Genomic DNA, 25,023 nt, shown 5'->3' with positions numbered 1-25,023 from the left:
ACAAACTCCTATTCAACTCTCAAATCCCAGGTCACTTTCTCTGGGAAGTCTTCCATGATCTACAGAAATATAATTTATCACTCCCTCCTCTATGCCAGTAATTCTCAATCTTTTCTATAAATTTCCAATCTGTTACAGATCAATACTTCTGTAAAGTACAGTTAAAATGTTGCAGTAACACCAAATTGCTATTCCTAAATACAGGCTCTCAATTTCTGTACTTATTCATTGCATACTGATCCAAATACTCTGTGGACCAGTAGTGGTCAGCAGGTCACCCCTTGAGTAGAATGGTGCTCCCTCTATCCCTTGTACACTTCTCTATTGTTGATCTTATCATTTCATGCAGTAATTTGTTTCCATTCAAGACAGGTGGAACATACATATGTCTTATCATCATTATAAACTTACATTGACAAACAACAATGCTAGCAAATAATAATGAATGTTTACTGGTTGAGAAGAGATGCATTGTTTATTCATCAGATATTTATTGAGGGCTGACTTTGTGCCAGGTTCTAAGTGCTGGGCCATTGTGGTAAACAGACTTACAAGATCATGGCCTTCATAGAGCTATTAGAAAGTACCATTTATATAAATTAGCTATTGATATTGGCACTTGGCTATAATATTAGGTACTAGGAAGAACTGTGTTAAAATTGCTGTTAATTAGTATGAAGTTTCCATTCATTCAGCTAATATTTATTGAGCACCTACTAGGCCAGGCCCTGTGATAGGTCTCTTAATAAATCATACAGCAGTGAACAGACAAAAAATACTCTACTTCCACCTCAAAAGGATGAGACATGTCTTATTTGCCAAGCATTAGTGAGGGAGACACACAAGAAACAAAAAAATACATAACACAATGTTAAGGAGTGTCAATGGTTACAAAGAAATATAAAGCAGGATAATGGGATAGATGGGGCAGAAGAAAATATTTTATATGGATGGACAGAGATGGCCTCCCTGAGGTGACATTTGATCAGACACCTAATAAATTAGGAAGGAAGTCATGTGAATATCATTATTGTTTATTTCAAAATTCAAGTTAAATCAAATATATTTTGCAGCTTATTTTTAATAGCTCCCATTTATTTTCACCTGTTCTATGCAAGAAATTTTGCCTACATTATCTCATGTAATCCTCTCAACAATTCTACCACATTGTTGTATTATTACTAACAGAAGAGGAAGCTCTGAGAGGTTAAGACCAAGCTAGTAATGCCAGAACAAAGATTTAAACTCAGGTTACCTTGAGGTCACTTGAGCACACTGCCTCTCACACTTTTAGTTATTAAAATACCAGAAGAGTTCAGCATAAAGTTTTGTTTTCATTTTTTACCAGAAGATAGTGTTACTACATAGTATTATATTGATCTGCATAATTGTTATTTTAAATTACATATGCCATATTGGAGTTGTCACAAAGTGTAGAGTCATGAATTAATGAAATTTTATTATGCTTCTAAGATATTAATCCTACTCTGCAAGTTCTCAGTTGAGCATTTTATAGTTGGAAATATTTATACGAGAAGGACATGGGCTGGAACACTTCATCAAGTGTGTCAAGAGGTAACTTGTTTAGCATCCCATTCCTTCCACAGTGTTCTTTCATATGATTCTCACAAAAACTTCCTAAGATACACATAGCAAGCACTACTATACACGTTTTACAGAAGAAAAAAAACTAGATACCAAACATTAAAGTGACTTCACTAAGGTCACCAGCTGAGCAACAGCGCATACCTCCTTTTCTTAGTTTTATGCTACATACTCAATTCTTCCATAGTTCTTTTTTACTTCTGTCGTTATAAATAAGCTTTTAGATTCCCAACCTGACATTCTCATTTATATGTGAAATAATCTTAATTACTTTTCTCTCTTTAAAATCTCAACCCATCCAACTAGGTGTATGAATCCAGGTATATGAAGTCTTTGTTATTAACATCTGATTTAACTGCAGAATACAGACCAAAGTATATTTAAAGCACAGATACTCTACTTTAAAAAGAAAAGAAAAGAAAAAAAAATAATTACTTTTAAAATGAGGTCTCTAGATAGGTTTCCTAAATAATGCTCTGCTGAGAATTTGAGATTAAACAGCTTAATCATAGTCAATAATTTGGATAGTCAGTAAGTTGGTTCTCTTTGTATGTGTGCTTGATAACCTAGATATAGATGAATGCACCATCCCTCCATATTGCCACCAACGATGCGTGAACACGCCAGGATCATTTTACTGCCAGTGCAATCCTGGGTTTCAGTTGGCGGCAAACAACTATACCTGTGTAGGTAAGTCTTCTGGGAACAGTCATCCTGAGTGATTTCTGTTTTCCCAACCCACATTGTAGTATTTCTAATTTTCTATGTTCTTGAGTGAACTGGTTTCTATCAACTTCCCTGCATAAAGCTGAAAAGACAAAAACCAATCTGCTTCTTAAAACACATCAAGATGTGCATGGAAACATTTTAAGCCTAGGCTTTAATTCTCCTCTGTGAATGTATCAAAAAAATAAAAATAAAAAACTACAGATCAACTGATATACACACACCAATTAGTCAACAGTACACAATATAAATGCTGAAGGTACCACGGGGGTTACTGCAAGTTCAAATACATAAGCTTTCTGCTGAAAGTGCATCTGATTTTTACATGCTTCTTCTACCCTTTCAGAATGCAATGTCATGGCACACAGTTTTAAGACTGGCATGACATGGAAAGAATCTAGTGCAGGAAAAATGCCTTTTCACAATATTTTCAGTGCCTCAGAGCATTGCAAAACTCTGTATGGGTCTCAAAGGCTTATGTTATAATTGTAATGGAATTTAACAGAACCCATTTAAAAAGTGATAAATAGCACAGATAAATCTTCACTACAGCATGCTGAGAGACCGTATCAGTATGTGTCTTATATCAATTATTTATAGACTTGGCATTTTGCATCTGAACAACAATAAAAGAAAATAGATACTGGAATGTATATTTATTAGAATCATTAAATTCTTTTGGAAAGATTCATCAAACACAGAACTGTCATTCCCAGAAAAAAAAATATTCTAGTATTTCTAAAAGAAGTGTATGACAGATGTTTGAAGTTGTTCCAACAAATATGAAACCTGAGTGGATGTTCTCCAACGAGCTTCTGCAGCTCAAAGAATTCAGCTAGGGAATTACTCACTTATCATCAGATGACATAGGTACAAAAGAGCAAGGCTGTGTTTAAAGACACAGATACATAAATGCATATAATCTTGCCTTTCAGACATAAATGAATGTGATGCCAGCAATCAGTGTGCTCAGCAATGCTACAACATTCTTGGTTCATTCATCTGTCAGTGTAATCAAGGATACGAGCTAAGCAGTGACAGGCTCAACTGTGAAGGTAAACTGTTTTCCAAGTAACTTGTAGTAATAGTCCAATCCCTGTGATTGCTGTTGCTTTAGCTGAGTATGTTCCTGTTTATAGAAATAAAATTTTTTTGATGGAAATTCTGTTCTAAAATCCAGTTAATTTAGTTCAATTGTAACATTGGCTTTTTAGTATGTTATCAAGAAAAAGGAGAAGAAACACAATAACTGAAATATTAGATATAGGCTGGGTCTAGTAATTAGAAAGAGTGCTCAATGTCTTGCTTCTCAGCTGTGATGCAACAGCCAGCAGCACTGGCACCTCCTGGGAGCCTGTGAGAACTACAGAATCTCAGGCCCTAGTCCTGACCTACTGAATCAGATTCTGCACCTAATGAGAATTCCAAGTGACTGCCTTGCATATTTAAGTTCAAAAATAGCTGATGCGTGTCAGGAACATTAGAATAGAAAGCAAGAGACCTGGTCCCTAGTCATTCCTGCCACTGTGTACTTAAGGTGCCTTGGTTTCACTTTCTACATGAGCAAAAAGAGGACCATTTAACTGGAGGGATGACCTTGAGAGTCCATTGCACGTGCACACTCCACCATGTAATTCAAAAGGCGTAAGACATCCTGAAGGGTATGCCCTTAACACTTGATACTCCTGACTTCCTTGCAAACCCTCCCAGCTTTACTTGGGGCCAGAAAGATCATGTTCCACATAGAAAGGGCTCACATCATGCCACTGTGCTTAAAATGAAAAGGGACTGGCTCTGGACAGCTGCTTCTGGACTTCTGAGCAAACTATAGGGACAGTACCATTGAGAAATGCAAAGCATTCTTTCCCTGAAGGCCAGATGCTGCCAGGACATCACCTCTAGAAGCAAGCACAGGAATAGGACTTGGAGTTCAAAACTCAGATGAACTTGGAAGCAGAGCCACCCGATTTCTGAGAAGGCAAATATGAATCTGCATCATGGGTGGGTCTGCCAAGCCCAACATGAAGAGCATCAACCACGAGCCAATTCATTCAGTCTGCTCAGCTAGTATGGTTAGGTTCCAGGATTCACCAAACTGTCAGCAATATTTCAGTGAGACTGATGGTAAGAAAAATTCTTTGTACTATGAAGTTCTAGGGGAAATGAGCTGATATTGTTAGAATTTGCACTTGAGCTTCTTATAAAGTATTATATTTCTGTTTCAGAGTTTTCAGTGTTAAAAAGAAAATAACAAAACAGTGACATGTAAGTTTTCAGCTCTGTCATTGCTCTTTTCTTGTTCAACAGACATTGATGAATGCAGAACCTCAAGCTACCTGTGTCAATATCAATGTGTCAATGAACCTGGGAAATTCTCGTGTATGTGCCCCCAGGGATACCAAGTGGTGAGAAGTAGAACATGCCAGGGTAAGTTTGTTGCTTTCATATCTGTTAAGTATTAACCAGGAAAAGCAGGGAAGAAGTTACAGGATTCTCTACACAGACTTTCACTACTTGTACTTTGAATATAGCCTTTCTTTCCTTGTTCATCATGAGATATGCACGTCTCATAAAGAGGATATACAGTATTAAGAGTGACTTTCTTCAAAATTTAAAGTAATCACTTTCTTTTTAAAATTTAAATAATCTTAATAAAATATTGATATGCCTTCTATATAGCCTACATAATCTTTAATATATATTCTTCAATTATTCACCAGAAAAGACTCAATTATTAAAATATTTCCCCATGAGTTTGAGTGTAGAGCATAGGCTTATTGTGTGCTTAGCCACACCTCAAACTAACCTCAGTTCTCTAAAACACCAAGATTATAAATTGGGTAGAAGTTTAAGCACTGAGAAAATCAGCCTCATGTGTACTAAAATGTGCTTGAATTCTTTAGTGAAAAACTACTGATCCAAAAATAGCTAATGTCCTTGGGTCCAGTTTTTAAATAAACATTCAGGTGATCTTCACAGCTTCATGTAGGCAGAAGCAGCAGCTCTCTACAGAGGACAATTTTAGGGTTTCTTTGAAAGACTTGACAATAAGAACCCTCTTCTCCCTACTTCCAATGCTGCATGTAACTTAAAATTTCTTTAATAGTGAAAAGACTGCTCAAATAAAACTAAAACTGTACATAATCCTGGAAAAACTAGTACAAATACATATTTATATAAAGCAGTGAGAGTGTTAAAAGAATGATTGAACTTGAAGACACAAAATCTGTTTGAGTCCCAGCCCTACAACATTCTTTCTATACAATTTGAACAACAAATTATCAAATTTCTCTGAGCCTCAGCTTCCTCATTTGGAAAAGGGAGTTGAGGGAATGAAATGGAATAATAAAAAGAAAAATTATTTGTAAACTACAAAACCTGTACAATTCAAGATTTTTATGAAGTTTTCAGAGCAATATAAATGCCTAGTAGCAAATCTCCAAGGGAAGGAGACAATCAGGATTCTCAGTTTATATCATGATTTTACAGGAAAATATGAATTCACAGGAATATCCATGACCTGAGATTTTATAGTATGCATGTGGTCATTCAAGTGGAATCCAACCACTAAGTATGAGCATAATCAGAATGTAGTTCATTGCACAATGAACATCTTTATACCCCTTTCCAGGTTACTAGAGACTCTGTAATGCTAATTGTGGAAAAACATTGCATTCCAATGGTTTTACTTTCTGAATCCTAATTGAGACTTTTAATTGAGAATATTACATGCAGGAAAATGTTAGCCAGTGGGATATCTTAACCAATTCCCCTGGAGTCCTTCAAACAAAAGACTATGTGTTTCTGATCATAAATGGATTTGATACTCAGCAAAGGCAGAAACAAATTAACGTTCAGTGGAATTTTCTCTGCTTATGCTATTTGCATGGAAACACTTATGTCTGTTATAATTAAAGGTGGAAATGGAATTGCAAATAGGGGATTCATCAGTGTTATATCTTGAAGATATGCAGCTTAGAATGTTTGGTTAAACCAAAATATTTTTTGTGAAAGAGACGTACCATTCTTTCCCCCAATGAAACCATGCCTTCCCAACTCTGTCCACAGACTAAAGTAAAACCAAAAGAGTCTGGATTCTTACCTTCCCCCAAAAGGTTTACTTTAGGTATAAAATAACTATTCTCATTTCCACAGTCTTGGGAAAATGAAAACTGTTTGGCAAGGGGTGGGGAGAGGGACAGCAGGGAGGGAAAGAAACAGAGGGAAGGGGAGAGAGAATACACAGACACACACTTATCAAATATTTTAATACTATTAATAATTTCTGAAAAACCTTCCAAATGATTAAGGAGTTGATTATGCTAGGCTCTAAATTACTGGAAGTAATAAATAAAATTATGACATAGTTTCCTTTGCTACTATTGAATTCCATATACAAAAAACAGTCTTTGTTTTCTCTGTAGCTAAACAGCATCTTTATTTTTCAAAAAAAAAAGTGAAAAATATTGAAAAGACAAGTCACTTGTGATTTCTTCTGAGGAATCTAAGTTCTTTCTTTAGCCATAGCCAGTCCAAAAGAAGATACTTCTTATAACTGACTCTTGGAAACTGCTTAGCTTTTCCAGTCTCCTCTTGGGTTCCAGATAGCTTTAGCCAGTTTGGAAACTAAAAGAAAATATTTTTTCTCCAAAGTCAAGAAATGGAATTATTCTCATTTAGAAGATGCAGTACCTTGCAGTGGAAAGATGCCTGTCACTAACTGTATGAATTTGGGTTCAGCCACTTAACCCTTATTTGTTTTTCCTTCCTGCCAAATAGAGATAATATTTTTCTCATCATCTCCACATGGTTTGTGTGAAGAGCAACTTAGTTCAATTTAATATTTCTTAGAAGCCAGGTTACTCCAGTACATTAATGCTAGGTGATAATGGAATAAAAAGATGTGCATGATAACCCTTAACCTCCAGGAGTTTACAAGCTAACAGAAGGATTGAGACAAACAAGCAGATTTCAATAATGCAAAGCAGAAAGCAATAAAGGCCCCAAAAGAGGAACATGAAGTATGAGAATTCAGAGAGAAGAAAGAGATCATATTGCAGCAACAAGACCATGCCTGGCTTGTAGCAAGGATTCAGTAAATTATTTATGGAATAAGTAAATTAGTGAATGAAAATATCTAATTGTGGGGAAGGAATGATTCAGAAAAGGCTTGTATTTGATAAACTCTAAATCACTATTCAAATGTAAAGGGAGACAGACACATATAGGGATGTGGATATTAATATAATTTTCATTGTTGTTGTAAATGTAGTGGTTCTCTAGTGAAACTGTTTTCTCAGATGTCACCAGGGAGCTCCTAATTCCCAAATCTAAAACCAGTCTTTGTCCAGCCTGGCCTTTCCACAACCCTCCTTCCTGGGACTCTCTCCCCTTTTCACTTCCTTGCACTGCATTTTCCTAGGTTGACTCTCACTGCTGACACCTGGTCTTTAAATAGCTATGCTCTATATGGTGGAACACTTCATAGCTTCACTTCTTGTGCTGTGAACATCTTCCTCTGGATGGTGTAATCCACTCCCAAAGCATCTCTATCCAGGAGCATGCTACTGCTTACTACAGCCACAGCTCTAGCCTGTCCCTCTCTCCCAAGTTCCTGAGCCTGATGATAAACTTCCATCTCCATAGTTTTTGTTTGCTGCTTTCTCAGCCTGAAAGGCCCTCCCCACTCCAATCAGGAAAATTCCATCTAACCATCACCCTTTTCAATGTCACACTGAGATGGCTCCTTCTTCCTTCAGCCTTCCCTACTCCCTCAGAGGGAAAGAAGTGCTGTTTTTCACTTTTATATAAGCAGAGTCAATGGTTAGCATTTGGCTTTGAATTCAGCAGATGAACAATAGGTGCTTGATAAAATACCATGAAATGACACATATTAATCTGTCAAGAATGTCTCCACTACATCTGTCCTGAATTAAATGCAATGAACTCAGGTCCCACCCAGTCTTGTGCCTAAAAGCAAATTAAACAAAGTCCAGATTCTCCCTCACTTCCTTCCTTGCAAACTGGAATCTGCCACTTATACAAGTTACTTAGATCAGTAAACTCTTCAACTCTACGTCCCTACAGATATAAATGAGTGTGAGACCACAAATGAATGTCGGGAAGACGAAATGTGCTGGAATTATCATGGTGGCTTCCGTTGTTACCCACGAAATCCTTGTCAAGATCCCTATGTTCTAACATCAGAGAAGTAAGAAAAATCAGAATTTTTGCTTTTGAAACTGAGAATCTTCTGGTTTTACCAAGCCTAACTGGTGAATCCTTTTGTCTCTGCAGCCGATGTGTTTGCCCAGTCTCAAATGCAATGTGCCGAGAACTTCCCCAATCCATAGTCTACAAATATATGAGCATTCGATCTGATAGGTCTGTGCCATCAGACATCTTTCAGATACAGGCCACAACCATTTATGCCAACACTATCAATACTTTTCGGATTAAATCTGGAAATGAAAATGGAGAGTTCTACCTAAGAGTAAGTATCCTAAGGGCAACCTTAGTTGTTGAGAAAGGATCAAGTTTGTTGTTGTTTGGAAATAATTCACATAGAAAGAAAGCTAGCGTTTAAAGAGTTTATGTGCAGGCATCATGTAAGGCCTTCCTGTGTCTCATTTAATTCTTCCGGTAATACTTGGTCAGATAGATATTAATATTTATTTCCTTATTTTACAGAAGAGAAAAGTGAGATTCAAGGAGATTAAGTAGCTTCTCTAAAGTCACTCAGATAAAGGTGACAGACTAATGGAGTTGTATGTGACCACTAACACACAAGCCTACACACACACACACACACACACACAATCCCCCCTACAAACAGATATACACAAATCAGTAATATATAATTGTATGTCGATACAATAATTCCTGGACAGCTTTTCAAAAACCTTGAATTCCTTATCGTGACATTTGCAAGACTATTTATATTTGCACCAAAGCTAAGACCTATAAATATCTGAGAAGTGACCCCAACCCCCTGTACCACAAGCTATTCTTACAAATTTCCAGGCAGGCAATGTGAGGCCACCTTTATATTTTGCCTTTCTTTCATTGCCTATGATGAAGTCTTTCTCTGAATTCTGCCTTTTCTCTCTTCACAGTGTCTCCTGGGTTATCTTTGCTTCCTTATGCCCTGACTCTTTTCCTTTAAATTGACTCAGCACCTCTCTAAATCCTCCAAGGGCTTCCTTCCCAGCATATCTGCCTGACTCCAGTGCCTCAGACATCCAGTCCTCCCTGCAGAATCTTAGCAAGTTCATTTTAGGTTAAAATTCTGACATATTTAAAATACCGCTCACCACTTCATGTGAAAATGATGGCATCCCACCAAGCAGTTTGCAGGGTTACGGTAACTGTTTCATGCTAAGGATGTTATTCATCCAGTTACAATTTTTTCAAAACTCCTTTGGGCACTCTTCATTTTTTAATCAGATTTTAAGGTCAATATTTCATTTTGAGAATATGAAAAGTAAATTGAGAAATTCATCCTTGTGGTAAAGTTTACAGATTTTTACTGTTTACACGTTTATCCTGTTCTTTGATATATTAAGTTCCCTTCCAGCTCCAGAATTATGGGATTCTGTTTCTTTGCCAGTAAATTAGAAATGATTAATTTCTCATGACCAACTTCTAAAGAGAAAAACTCAACCCAAAATATAATCCATTACTACTCTTTTTTCTAAAAACTAAAAATAAACTTCTTCAACATTTGATGCTTTGAATTTGAGATACACTACATACTTGTAAGACTCTTTAAATGAATTTCACACAGTTCAGATAATAACAAGTTAATCATTTTAGCACAAAAAAAAACCCATTATTTGTAACCCATGGCAATAAAATAGGTTCATCTCAAAATCTTCTTTAAAAATAATTTTCCATTTTGAACTCTTAGCCATAATTTAAGAAAATAAAATTTCCCAGCATAATCAACAAATAGTTAAGCAAAGTTGCTATGTGGGTTTTTTTTTTGCAATCAACATGGCACTTTAAAAGTTTTATGATTCATATCAGTGTATAGACTTGATGTTTTCAAATATAAACAGTGTTTTTCTCAAGTAAAATCCTTTTTTACGAATGGTATAAAATGTTGCCCATTTTTTGTTGGTTTTTTGTTTTTGTTTTTGTTTTTGTTTGTGGGGAGAGGTAATTAGGTTTATTTATTTACATATTTATTTTAATGGAGGTACTGGGGATTGAACCCAGGACCTCATGCCTGCTTAGCATGCACACTATCACTGAGCTATTACCTCCTCTGAATGTTGCCAATTTTGATAACCCCAGTGTTAAATACTATTTGAAACAAAAAAGTATTTAAAATAAAAAGACATTTCAAGACTATTTCTTATCACATAATTTAGAAAGTAATTGGATCAAATCCTACAAAACCTCTTCACTGAAATTCCACTTGTGCAGAGGGCATTTAATCATAAGACTCAATCAGCAGGCCTTAATTAAGCATCCATTATATGCTCAGCTCCATGCTAGGTGCATGTAATACACAGTTCCTTACTTCATAGAGCTTTAAATATTACTTTGTGGCATAGTTAACATCTATGAATAAAGGAGACAAGGTTGTGTTTAATTCCATGGTCCAAGACATCAAAGAATTAATGTGGGCTGGAATAGTCAAAGAATGTTTCTTGAATGTTCATGAGACTGAAACTTGGGATATAGGATTTTATTTACATTCCTTTTGAGAGAATACTGAGAAAATCTTCTTCCCTAGAAAAGGGGACATATTGTAAAGAAGTAGTACATGAAATTGAAGGTAGAATACCATCTTCCATCCATACTGACCAATATTTATCCTCCCTTACTGAGCCTTATTTTTTTTCATCATCCTTATCACCACCTTGCATAGTTTTCATTTGTCCGTGTTGCCTACTAGAGTGTGAGTGCAATGAGAGCAGAGATATTACCTGTCTGTTCACTCTCATATGCACAGCACATAGAATGAATGGTGCCTGGCACATTACAGTTACTCAAAAAATATTTTTAAATGAATGAATTAATTCAGTCAACATCTTCAAGGTATCAGTGTTACCTATAAGAGGCAAGCACCATGCTAGGTCCTAGAGACACAGCAGCGAATAAAACCAAGCCAATTCCGGCCCCAATGGAGCTTATAGTCAAGACATTGAACAAGTGTTCACAAGTATGCTGAATGTTACAACCGAGCATTGCAAATTGCTCACGAGCACACAACAACCCCTAACCAAGACAGCAATAGTCTGGGAGCTTCCTGGAGGAAGTAGATCTAAACTGAAGACTAGCAATTAGGGACTAGCAAATGGAATGAATAAAAAGCCGACCAGTTGATCTGGAACTCCAGTGCTATAGGCAGAGTGGCTGGAGAGGAGCCTGTAGAGATGAGCAGGGCCTAGATCACACAGTGCCTGACAGACAATATTAAAGGTTTCAAGTAGAGGAGTTGCTAGCAGATTTCCATGTTAAAAAGACACCTGGCTACACTGTAGAGTCTGGGTTGGAGTGGAGCAAGAATGGAAATGGAGAGACTAGTAAGTAGTTCAAGAGATGGAGGACTAAGGTGGTAGCAGTGAGTCCAAAAGAAGTGGACAGATTTATGAAGATACAGGAAGAACTACATGACTTAGTAACCCATTTGCTGTGGGGAGGTGGAGGAAAAGGAAGCACCAAACATAACTTCCAAGTTTCTGTCTTGAGCAACAGTAAATGGTAATGCCATTTCTGAGATAAGGAAGAAGGAGCCAGTGTAAAGAGGAAGGTGAGGAGTTCAGTTTGGACATGTGGAGTCCTGGTCACCATGAGCCATCCAAGTAAAGGTGAATAGAGAACTGAATATGTGGGCTTTGAAGTCACTGGCAAATACGTGATAATCGAAGCTATGGTTATGAATGAAATCACTCAAAGAGAGTGTGTAGGGAGTGCGTGAGATCACTTAGAAGAGAAGAGGACATGGGATAGGGAAGGTTTAGATTTTGAAAAGTTTTCCTCTCTGCAACCTGATCTGGGCACTATCATAGTCATCCAGTATCTTAGCCTACAATTCCCTGGCCATCTCATCCCCCATGACCTTCAGCTTTATGTCACTCTGCTGCCAACCACACGACCACATGCTGGACTTTGTTATCATGCAGCAGAGTTCCACATCAGAATCTTAGTCTCCCATGACCCCCTCAGTGACTGATTCTCTTTCCTCTCTCTCATGCCCTCACTCCCATTCTATCTGTTCTTCACCCTCAAAGTGATGCTAGTCCCCTGACCCTTCACCTCCCACTTTCTTCCAGTTTGTCAACTTCTTGGTGGAGCCTTAAACTATCCTGTTACAAACACCTCATCTCCCTGTCCAGCAACCCTAGATCAATCACATAATCCATATCTACTTTCATACCCAGCTTGTCAGCATGGATTGGTAATACTATAAGTCTCCAACTTCAGATGTGTCCTCAGTATGCTACGCAATCCTATTACTTTCTTTTATTTCTTCTCTTCAGCCCCTGATTGCAAATGTCCCCATACTCTTTAAGTCCTTATACCCTTCATTTTCAGGGGGTGACCTCACCTCCAACTCTTCTGAAACCACTGAAACCAACATGTATGAATTACCTGAATTTCCCATCCCATCCCTCACAAACTTGAGTCCATGTGTCCCTCTTCTAACCTCCTCCCTTGAGTTTTCCAAAGACGAGGTTTCATGTCTATCAATCAAGACCAACCCACCACCTGTATTCTTCATTCTGTTTCCTCTGGAAACTTGTTCTTTCAAACACTCATTTACCTCCTACATATTCAACTTGTTTCTCCCTCTGGATGTTGCCTCCTCTCTCTCTCTCCCCTCCCTTCTTAGTCATGGGTTCTTAAAGCACAGTCTGCAATCACACTCTCTACTTTCTCACTTCCAAGTCACTCTTCTAGCTCCTGTTCCCACTACCCTACCGAAGTTGTTCTAGAAAAAAGCCACCAACAACATGCATACTGCTAAATCCAGAGGCATTTTTCAGTTCTAGTCACCCTCATCCTCCCCTGCTCTATTGGACTCTGCTTGCCATTCATCTGTTTCTCACTTAATTATGTATTTCTTCTCAGCTTCCTTCAGTGGCCTTCTCTTCTGCCCACTCCTTAAATGTCGGCCTCTCCTAGACCAAATCTTATGACATATATATCTCTCCCTTCTCCTAATCCACTGTTTCTATCCTTTCCCTCCTCTTGGCATTCAGATACACATCTACTTGCCTGCCTGCCCAAAATCATCTCCCTGCAGTCTCCAGCACCCATCACATTGTTCATCAAAATGAAACTGCACCCAGTTCTTCTGAAGGCACTTCTTTACAAAACTTCCATTTATCCCGAGAGACTCTCCTCAGGCATTCAGAAGCCTTCCATCAATGCTTCAAAATCCTTCCTCTTTTTCCCTGTGTGTACACCTCTATGTGTCTTCATATATACCCTTCATATCCCCATATATCTCAATATTTGCCACATTCTATTGAAATTAACTACTTAATTGTCTCTTCACCTATTCGAATGTTAACAGATCCACAATGTTGAGATGTGAAAGATGACAATTTTGTTTATCAGTTCAAAAATTCTCAGATTCTGATGTGAACTCCAGTCTCCATTAAGACTAGGACTACTTGATAAAAATGAAGAGAAACATTAACAGAGAGGGATGAAGAGAAAACAAAGAACTATCATAAAAGCAGGTCTCTGTAACTAGAACTAATGACTATGTGTGGACAAGGGGTAAGATCCAAGAAGGATTGAAGCCAAGAAGGAACTAAGTAGTGACTTCTATCCTACCCTCAAAATTCTTCCCCTAATTCTTATAGGAAGTGTATTCTCAAATAATAGAAATTTCAATACAGGAAAAATTACTCTCTTCATCCCTCTTTTTTCTTTTATTTTAGCAAACAAGTCCTGTAAGTGCAATGCTTGTGCTGGTGAAGTCGCTATCAGGACCAAGAGAATATATAGTGGACCTGGAGATGCTGACAGTCAACAGTATAGGAACTTTCCGCACCAGCTCAGTGTTAAGATTGACAATAATAGTGGGGCCATTTTCATTTTAGTCCTTTAAAAGAGTCCGCTATAGGCATTTAAATCAGCCAAAGAATATTGTTATCTTAAAGCACTATTTTATTTATAGACATATCTAGTACATCTACATCTATATACTGTACACTCAACAATAATTCAAACAATTACACCATGGTATAAAGTGGGCATTTAATCTGTAAAGATTCAAAGTTTGTCTTTATTACTGTATGTAAATTAGACATTAATCCACTAAACTGGTCTTCTTCAAGAGAGCTAAGCATACTCTATCTGGTGAAACTTGGATTCTTTTCTGTAAAAGTGGGACCAAGCAATGATTATCTTCTGTGATGACAGTCTCATAAGGAGGCAGTCATCATAACATTGAACAGCATGCAAGTTCAAGAATGAGTTTTTTAACTGCTTTGTAAGAAAATGGAAAAAGTCAATAAAGATATATTTCTTTAGAAAATGAGGATCTATCATACTTGTGTTGGCTTTTGTTTTCATGATAAGTCTAAATGTGGTTGTTTATTACATAGTAATAAATCATTATTGCATAATATACTGGTTTCTATAAGATATTTAAAATTTTGTCAAAAAATTTTTGTTATGAATATAAAAAAATACTAAGCGAAATTCCCAAAATGAATAAAAATTACTATATTGAGAAAAGTATTATATTGAGAATTCTATGGGGAAGAGATGAGAAAACAAAATTTTCTAAACCACTTTAGCGTTGACCTGAAGAGGCAAACTCAGTGTACTAGTCAGTTTGAGTTGCTATAACAAAATATTATATACTGGGTGGCTTATAAACAACAGAAATATATTTCTCACAGTCTGGGGGCTGGAAGTCCAAGATCAGGGTGCCAGCATGGTCAGGTTCTGATGACAGCCCTCTTCTAGGTTGTAGACTCATATCCTTACACACAGAAAGAGAGCAAGAGAGGTTTCTGGGGTTCCTTTTATAAAAGCTCTAATCCCATTCATGAGGGCTCCACCCTCATGACCTAGTTACTTCCCCAAGGCCTCAGCTTCTAATAGCATCACACTGGAAGTTAGGATTTCAACATATGAATTTTGGGAGAACACATTCAGTCCATGATACTCAATAAATGTAATAGGATTCCTGAATTCAGGATTTCCACAGAATACAGAGCAAAATGAAGAAATTATTTTTCTGAGGAACTTTTAATTTTTTAATAAAATTAAAACCCTAAAACTTCAGTAACTTATAACTAAAATTTATCATCTTTATATGTGATACTCACAGAGAAAGGAAATGGTGATGATTCTTATTCTTGGCATCCAGAGTGATAATGAACTAAAGCAAATTATCCTCCCTCCTCATTCTATGAAAAGGTTTTATGTCTTATTTGTTTAAAATGTTACTGCTTCCCTTTGATGTATTATATTTTTAAACTGAAATAAATATTCTTTTAGAGGATCACCCAATCTTTGGATTTTTTTTAGTGTAGCCAATAACAGCCAATATAATTTTTGTGTCTGGGAAAAAAATTAGTTATAGCTGCCAGAGCAAGAACAACTATTTGCTTTTTTAAAAAAAATAAATAACCTAGGAGTTGAGGAAACAAACAAAAAACTGTTAAAATCACTCCACAAAAATTTGTGCAGTCAATTTTCCCTTACATCCAATTTCAAAGCAGATATGAAGAACCTCTGTCACCAGATAACCTTGCCACTGAAATAAATGTTCCTCAGAGAGTTGACAAAATATGCAGTAATTGTCAAAAAGAAAGTGCACCAAGAGACCAAGGAATAATACACAAACTTCTTGCGTGAGTAGGCAGGGGTGTTTTTAAAGGGTATAGGGGGGTAGAAACAATGATGAGAGAACAAGTGTAACCAAGGGCCAGACAAAGAAGCAGAGTGAACAACCAGCCACAACACAGCAGGACTGTTGAGTATGTTCTTGTCACCCCGTCCACAGGATTACTTACAGTCCAGATAAATCAAGTTCAATCCAAACTTTTCCATTCTTAATCAATATAGTGATTTTTCTACAAATTGACACAATTCTCAAGTCAGAGCTGGGCACGGTAAGAGTGAAAACAAACAAAAAAATTGCCTAAGACCTTCTTCCAACAGATTTTTCACTCTTAAACAAAGAGGCAGGGTCTTATCTACACATCCAAAGAGGACAGCAGAAGAAACGGGAATCTCTCTGAAATAGTTATGCATAAGTTCTGACCCTCCACCCCAACCTCTAAACACCTATATATTATTATAGACCTATAATAACATATATATTATAGAATTATATATAAAAATACATGGATTATATATAATTCTATAATAATATATCCTATAGATTAATTATGTAATATATGTGATAATTTATAATTATATAATTTATGATAATAATATAGTAATATATTACATATATTTTTTGGACTTACAGAAGCCATTAGCTGCAAACAAGATTATTTCCTTTCATTCCAAAGCCTGGTCCTATTCACAAATCATAGACACATGGAGAGGGCTAATATATTAAAGTGTCACTGATGCAATTCCTTTTCTTTTTTAATTACAAAATACACATAAAATTCACCATTTTAAAGTGTACAATTCAGTGGATTCAATATATTACAATGTTATGCAAATATCACCAGTATCTAGTCCCATAACAATTTCATCACTCAAAAATAAACCTCATACCCATTAGCAGTTATTCCTCATCATCCCCTCCCACAAACTCTGGTGAGAGTTACCACTAACCTACTTTCTGTCTCTATGAATTTGCCTATTCTGGACATTTCATACAATTAGAATCACATATAATAGGTGGCCTTTTGTGTCTGGCTTCTTTCACTTAGCATAATGTCCCCAAATTCAGCCATGTTGTAACATATATCAGTACTTCATTCCTTTTTATGACTGAACAATATTCCATTGTATAGATATACCACATTTGCTTATCCATTCATCAGTTGATGGACAATAGTTGATAGGTTGTTTCCAACTGCAATTTCTTTTTATCTGGAGTATCAAAAAGGAAACTGATTCCTAGACTATTCATCCACTAATTTTATAGCATAAATCATCCACTTTCAGTTTCATGCTTAATTAAGAAGAACTGCAAGTGAAAATCATATTTCATTCATAGAAGAAAAATCCTGGAAAGAACTTTGAAAAGCTAACACATGCATTCCCTTTACAAGGACAACCATCCTCAATAAACATAAATATCTCATGCTCTCTTTAAGTGTAATTTGAAATTCAAAATAAAGTAAATACCACCACTAAAAACAAACCAAAGCAGTAAGACAAAGCCCTGCTTTATTTTCAAATTATACATGACTCCCTCCTTCCCTTCTCCATGAGAATCACTGATTTAAACCAGCTCCCACTGATGGGAATTATGAAAATAATTCATCATCAGTCATTATCATTCAGCAGCAAACATTTATTGAGCAACTTCTATGGTAATCTCTTCCAACATCTAACAGTGTGGTGGAGCAGAGAAGAATCAGAGTTCTAGTATCAGTTCTAACATTAACTAGTTCTGAGACTTCTTGGGAACTTGGTTTCTTTACCCATAAAACTGAGTTACTGAAGCAAGGTGTTTTTCCAGCTTTAAAAGCTATAACTATTCCCTCACAAGAGCTGCAATGAAAGAAAAAGTGGCTCTATCTGCCCAATTTTTTTTAAACATTTGAGTATTCTTTGGATACAGTGGCTGTTGGGAAGCACTGGACATTGGTGAAAAAGAAAACTAACAGTTCCCACCAAAAAACAGATCTTCATAGTGAAGGTTCATTGTTGGAGCCAACGACATGAGAAATAACCCAATTTAGCTATTTATTATTTAAAATTATATATTTAAAATTATAATTAAAAATAATTTTTTAGTATTCACTATTAAATTATGCATGTTTTGCTCCTTTCCATTGATTCCAACTGAAATATGATTATTCATGTTAAACTGAAAGTCATTTTACCATGTTTCACCAGTGAAAAAAGTCCAGCCATGTGTTCCCACACTTCCAAACATGCTTCTAGGGAAATTCATATGTCCTTACTCAGTAAGCGTCAATAATGAGGACTGAACTAGTCATTTCCATGGCTTCACCATTCCAATGCGTGTAGCTGGGTTCTGAGATTTCTGTGCTCTCTGACTGGACAGTTATTTTCTGACAGTGGTTAGGAAAGACCTCTTGGTTGTTAAGACTTCTCGAAATGAGATTAACTCCCTTTAGCTGCCAAATTTCCCTCTTATATAGTTTTTTTTTTGACAACTTTCAATTTCCATCCCCTCTAAACATAAAATCTCCCATTTCATATACCTCTTTTCAATAGTAATAGGATTCTAAACTTAGATGCCACCTGGTCAAACCATGTTACTAAGACTTGCTCAAGATCATGGTTTGTTGAGCAAGAGCACTGTGCCTAGAATGCGAGTCTCATGACTTAGACTGGGGCTCTTTTCATTGGCTATACTCCAAATTTCAACACCAACTAGCAATCCCTTTCCTTCCAAGCTTCTTCCTGCAAAGCCCACCCCAATTTGTAGACCAGCCTTGCTAGTTTGTCACTAGCATGACCGGTTGTCACTTCTGCTGTTACATGCAGTCAGGTTGAAACAGCATAGATAACAATCTGATTCTGATTTATTCTGTTAAACTCTAGCTCATTTGTTCCTCTTAAGAAATTCCAGAGAGGCAAAAGTAATTGTGTTACTCAAAATACTCCTGAACTCTAGAAACTAAAATTCAAGGACCAATCATGTAGACCTTACTATATTTGAGAGGATAGCAATTTCCAAAAGAATGGAAAAAAAAAAAAAAAAGGCCTATTACTAAGGATACAAACAGAGCTCTCTGCATGGGGAGCTTTGAGAGGGATAGTAAAATGGAATGGGATTAACATTCTCCTCATTCAGAAGCTAGACCAAAAGGCTTAAAGAGTCCTTCCTTCCTTCCACAGAATTAGTGGAAGGTAAGGCATTAATGAAAGATTACTGCCATTCCTGACATTGGTTAATTTCATTAGGTGATTATTGAAGGAGCAAAAAATGAACATCATCATCTAAGGGATTATTGCTTTAGAAGCCTGAAATAAGATAAGATTCCACATTTTATAATCAACTTAGCCCTCAATGGTTCTTTTGGTTCTTTCCCAACTTTTAACTAAAAATGACCCCCAAAAAGTACGGGTTTTTTTATTGTCATTTTAAAAATCTATAAATATTAGAGGGTAGAAATCATCTAGAAACCAATCCCCATTTTTATCTAAAAAATGTAGTCATCTCTATCACTCTGTTTCTACAAAGTAGATATTTTAGCGAATCCAAATAATGGAAGGAGAAAGATAGTTCAGTACCTTAAGACCACCTGAGCACAACCCAGTGGGATTATTATTTGGGGGGAAGCTTCACAAATACAAGTTTATTACTGAATCTTGTTTTCGTGACTGCAAGAGGTTGCTTGTGTTTTAAATAGTCTTGTATGGTTCTCAATTTCTCTTCTTTTAAAATATAGTGCAGCTGCTGGTCTGCTCTTATGTTTTGCATAAGAAGCCCACAAGGGACAAAACCCTCTATTAATATCTTGAATTATTTTTAACACATTTATATTTCTATCCTGAATCATCATTTCAGAAAGATGGCAAATTTCCATCTTCCCAGCTGAGGGGAGCACCTGCAAAATACAAGCCCAAACTGTGACACATCTGGTACCAAAAACCCAATCTTGTTTCATCTGGCCAGCAGACTGAAATATCAAGATCGCTGAACAAAAACAAGTCAAAATGTTAACTGACATTTATATGTAGTCAACACAGATGTCTAGTTAAGCTGTTTATATTGTAAGCACATATGTATGTTAACGGAGCACAGACCCCTTTAATAAGCTAGAGTTGGAATATAAATGCAAGGGAATTTTAAAGACCTGAATGCAGTAATTTAGCTCTTTTTCAAATCTTCCCATAGAAACTAAATTAGTTTCATCAGAATCTCAGCATTCTTTTTAAAAAGATGCATATAACAAATAAAGAATTTTGTGGAGTTGAGTGTCTCCAAATTGTTTATTTATTTCCTTTAAAACCTGTTTTCCATGTTTTTGTATCTTATTTAGATTATGTTTCTTTAAGTGGTAAATTACTTGCACATGACTTAAACCAGGTGTCTTGGTTTGTGTTGCCCCAAAAGAAGACCCTGTCACAGAACTAAGTGTGGGTAGTTCCAGAGGTTAACTTAGGAAGTACAGGTGAGAAACTAGGCAAAGTGAGTCAGGGAAGGGAAAGATGCCAATAAATGAGTGAGTTAATGAGCAGGTCACTTCTGTGGGCAAACTAACACTTAGTTTCTCTGGGGATCCTCTGAGAAATAGTCTTAAACTTGCCTCAAAAGCATCCCACCAGAAGCCACCTAGACTGGACCATTTATCTACCCGCTCCCATCCCTGTGACCAGGGTTACCCGGCTCCCTGACCCCCAGTAAGCTCATGTTGCTGAGGGGATGTGAGGCAGACACTAACATCCAAACTGCTTGGAGTCTAACAACAGATGCACATGTAACTGGCCCGATGGCTTTATACCACATGAGCCTTTCCTTAACCTTTTACTGTTGGTTCTCCATCTTTTTTTCTCTCTTCCTTCCTTCCTTTAGAGAAAACTCTGGTTTTCTTCTCCTCTGTGTATCGCTCACTTAGCAAATCAGGCACCAACAATGTTCATTCGATGCAAAGACACATAAGGTATTATGTAAAGTGGTATTGTATAATAAACACCATGAATCTACCTGACTCCAGAGCAAGTCACAAGTCCAGCTACAGAGTACTGTATAAAACTGGTTGCCCTTTAAAGATAAATTTTCAAGGAAGCTAGTGAAGTTAAAACTTCAAGGCCCTTCCCTTGCATCAATCCTTTCTAAGGCCCTAAAGAGGCCTTGTTCACATTGTCATACTATTTTTGTAAAATTTGCAAAAGTAATGCATTTTAACTGAATAGGTTACAATTGACCTTTCCTCTTAGGTTCCCCTCTTCATATCTCTCCTCATGTTGGGTAGCACTGGGATGGTTACAAGCATTTTTGGGAATCCAGCCCAGGGAAGTTGAGTTAGAAGGGTTTATTTAACTTGGACTTTGTGGGTTATATCTATATAGTTCACAGTCACTTCAATGTATATTTAATTCCAGTTCATGTCTGGGTAGGAATAGCTTCTAAAAGTATTCCTACTACCCTCTGTGTTGACTTTACCTGACAGTATGCACAAAGTTTCAAGTCAGGGGTCCTAGCATAGTTTAATCTGCCCTGCAGTGTCCAGCACCAGAGGAGGTAGTAGAGGAACAACAGATTTTAAAATATGCAGAGCCAGAAGCTAATCTATAGAAAATTCTCCCAATCACCAAAAGTATAAAATGAAGAGCAGAGGATTTGGTTTTTATTCAGTGCCTATTCAAGAATATATTTAATTATGTAGCATAGGCAATTATAAATGCACCATACCATGAAAACATTTTTCATCTATTTCTATAAGAATACACTAGATATTATTCTGACAATCAGAAGTGAATTATAACCCCCAAAATATTTCAGACAATACCAGAAACTGTAATTCATCAAGAGGAAGAAACAAATTTCAAGTAGAAGTAATAAATGGGACTCTTGGGTTGATCAAATTAATGAAAAAAAGTGAATCATGTGAACATACTGGGAAAGAATTTAAATGTCCTGCTACTTCAAAATGAACACTAACATCAGTAAAGAAAACATTAAATGGATAATTTTACCACCACAACAAGGTCATTGACAACTCGCTAGTTAGTGAGTGTGGCCATTTCAAAAGGTATTTAACATTAATCCTTGGACAAGAAAACTTGGAGTGATTTATAGTTCTACATATCTTATATGATAGAAACTTGATAGAGGATTCCCAAATTTGACAACAATCCTTAAAATTTCCATGACATTGCCAAAATGGCTTGTGAAATCAAAATAATCTTTTTGCAAAATACTAAGAATTTTTTCTCAACAATTCTAGAAGAAAGGTTGAGTTATCTTTCTATTATCTCTTTAAGAAATGATATTATAAAATTGGTGCCATAGGCAATCAAAGAGTATACAGCCAAAAAATGTAGGGGAAAAAAATATTACAAAGGAATGCCTGGCATTCCCCAGGCTTTGTGATATTTGCTGTCAGCTCTTAAAATTTGTAATTTATTGTGATTTCTTTTGTCAGTCTAAATAAGAATAGCTTTTGTGTCTAATTTTGCATTTATAATTTTGTATTCTTTCCCTTAATGTGAGCTTCTAAATATGTATAAGCTTTGCTCAAAACCTGGATATGTTCCTGGTTGCACAAAGTAGTGGTAATGCCTAGCATATATGGGGCTTTTGTGCAAAGAGAAAAGGACATTTACCCTAGGCCTTGGAATATTTGAATAGGCAGAGAAAAAAGGTACAGGACATGACCCTTTATTTCAAACTTATCACCACAACCTACAGGCATCATTTAATCTTATTAATAGCAATTGTGTATTTAAGAGTTGCTAATTTCTAATTCAAGCCCAAAAGTTGAAAACTATATTTCAACCTCTGGCCTCTATTAGATGTGCTCTTGTAGTGATTAAATATTCTATTCCCCCTATTAGTCTCTAAGCAGTGATTATCTGCCTTTATTTCCTCCAAGGATCTGTTGATTAGCCATTAATAAGAAGGTAAAGACCTCAATAAGGTCAATCTGAAGCCATCTAATCCTTGATTACATCTCAGCTCCAGGATCCTCTCTTATAACTCTACTGTAACTTGCTTCAAAAAACAAACACTGGGCACCTGGCACTGTGCTAAGAGAACAAAGATAAATATGATACAGTCTCTGGCCTCAAAGAACTTACAATATGGTTAAAGAATTAAACCCAATAATTTGGGTTCAGTTTTTTAAAAATAATCACTATTTGTTGAGCACCTATATTTATGAGGAGCTTTTAGGCTATTATCTCCTCACTTTCATCCAATGAAGAAGGGATTTTCAGCTCCATTTTACTGATGAAGAAGCAGATTTAATGATTTGTTTAGGGTTAAATTTCAAGCAGGGGCAAACCAAGATTGGAAGCAAGATCCATTTTTTTCTAGAGCCTTAATATGTTCCAAGGGGAGGACTGCTGAGAGCAGTTAACCCTGACTAGAGGAAGTCAGAGTAGGCACTCCTGGGCTGATCCTAAAGTGGAACAGGGTTTGTTCCAGTAAAGAAAGGGTATTTCAGCAGAGGGGAATTTACACACAAAGGCAAGGAAATAAAACACAAAAAGGAACATGTCAAGAAACTTCATAAACCTCATAGTTCCTAACACTTAACCAAGATCCTGACTCCTAGTACTCAACCATGTGGTGACAAATCTCACTCCATCTATCAGTTTTTTCATTTCCTCAACCATTTTTCTCTCTTTCTTTACTTAACTCCTTATTTCATTCTTTCCACAAGCATGGATATGATGGTTGTTTAAACACCCTTCCTGCTTCTAACAAACTTAGTTTATTGAGGGAAACAAATTAATCAAACAATCCCACAAACAAATGTAAAACTGCAACTATGACAGATGCTACCAAAAAAGGCAGATGGAGCTACAAGCACCTATAATAGGGGGAAATCAAATGACCTATTCAGGCATCCCTTGAAAAATATCCCTAGAGCTGAGCTCTTGAAGATGAAGAGGGTACCATTGAAGAATGTGTGTCTTTATTCTTAGATCCATGGAAAGCTATTTGAATATTTTAAACAGGTAAGTAATGCCATTGTATTTGCACTTTGGAAAAACTCCCTTTGACCTAGAGCTAGACTGGAAGGGGATCAGAACGCATGCAGGTTAGAAGACTATGCCAGCAGCCCAGGAAAAGATGATAAACTAACTTGGACAAAAGTGTTGGTGGAGAGCATGAAGAGAAATGAATAGATTCTGTATAGAGAAAGGACAAAATAAAGGACTTAATGACAAATTGGATGTAGTTAGTGAGGGAGAAGGACAGGTCAGGAATGAGCCTAGGTTTCTGGTAACCCAATAGGCAGCCAATTGTTTCCAAGCAGAGATGCAGGAACCAAGCTTCTTCCATTTGCAGAACTCAACTCTCTGCAACTGATGACTTCCAAGGTCACTATCCTCATCTACATCAAGAGGTGGATCAATGGCATTTTGAATGTGAGAATTTTTTGCCAGGCAGGCCTGGAAATGGCTTATATCACTCTGCTGTCTTCCTTTGGTCACACTTGCGAATAAGGCTGGGAAACAGAGTCTAGCTGTTTGTCCAGAAAGAAGAACAAAGGGCTTTGGTCACTAGCTAGCAGTCCCTGCCTCAATGAGAAGCTAGAAAATGAGTACAGTTGACCATTGAACAATGAAGGGGTTAGGGGTGCCTACCCTCTGCCAAGTAAAAATTCTGGCCTTCATTTTACCCGGTTCCTCCATATACGAGGTTCCACATCCATGGATTCAAGCAACTGTGTATCGTGTAGTACTGTAGCATTCACTCCTGAAAAAATTTGCATATAAATAAACCCATGTTGTTCAAGCCCGTGTTGTTCAAAAGTCAACTGTATATTCTTTAGTATGGTAATGGGAGCGTTCCACTGAAGTAGAGAACAGTTTTCTAACTTCCAGATTAAATTTCAGTTTCACTTTTTTCTCTATATCCCTTCTCTT

The 25,023-nt window shown here is 36.7% G+C and overlaps 1 protein-coding gene and 1 long non-coding RNA gene across 8 annotated transcripts in view; one reads left to right on the top strand and one right to left on the bottom strand.

Annotated features, from left to right (window-relative positions):
* Window positions 1-14,849, top strand: part of EFEMP1 (EGF containing fibulin extracellular matrix protein 1) — a 59,098-nt gene extending 44,249 nt beyond the window's left edge. For 2 of the 4 annotated variants that reach the window (XM_032497586.1, XM_006174464.3), the window contains exons 6-11: window positions 2,176-2,295; window positions 3,267-3,386; window positions 4,639-4,758; window positions 8,419-8,542; window positions 8,629-8,824; window positions 14,238-14,849. In XM_032497586.1, coding sequence (XP_032353477.1) covers window positions 2,176-2,295; window positions 3,267-3,386; window positions 4,639-4,758; window positions 8,419-8,542; window positions 8,629-8,824; window positions 14,238-14,399 — 842 coding nt within the window. In that variant the 3' untranslated portion in view covers window positions 14,400-14,849. The remainder of the gene's footprint in view (window positions 1-2,175; window positions 2,296-3,266; window positions 3,387-4,638; window positions 4,759-8,418; window positions 8,543-8,628; window positions 8,825-14,237) is intronic. The other 2 variants (XM_032497587.1, XM_032497588.1) reach the window with 2 other exon arrangements.
* LOC106730720 overlaps window positions 1-25,023 on the bottom strand; it is a 391,898-nt gene that overhangs the window by 225,393 nt on the left and 141,482 nt on the right. The window lies entirely within an intron of this gene.

The sequence above is a fragment of the Camelus ferus genome, chromosome 15 (assembly GCF_009834535.1).
Source record: "Camelus ferus isolate YT-003-E chromosome 15, BCGSAC_Cfer_1.0, whole genome shotgun sequence".
Taxonomy (NCBI): Eukaryota; Metazoa; Chordata; class Mammalia; order Artiodactyla; family Camelidae; genus Camelus; species Camelus ferus.
This window is presented reverse-complemented; position numbering and strand designations above follow the sequence as displayed.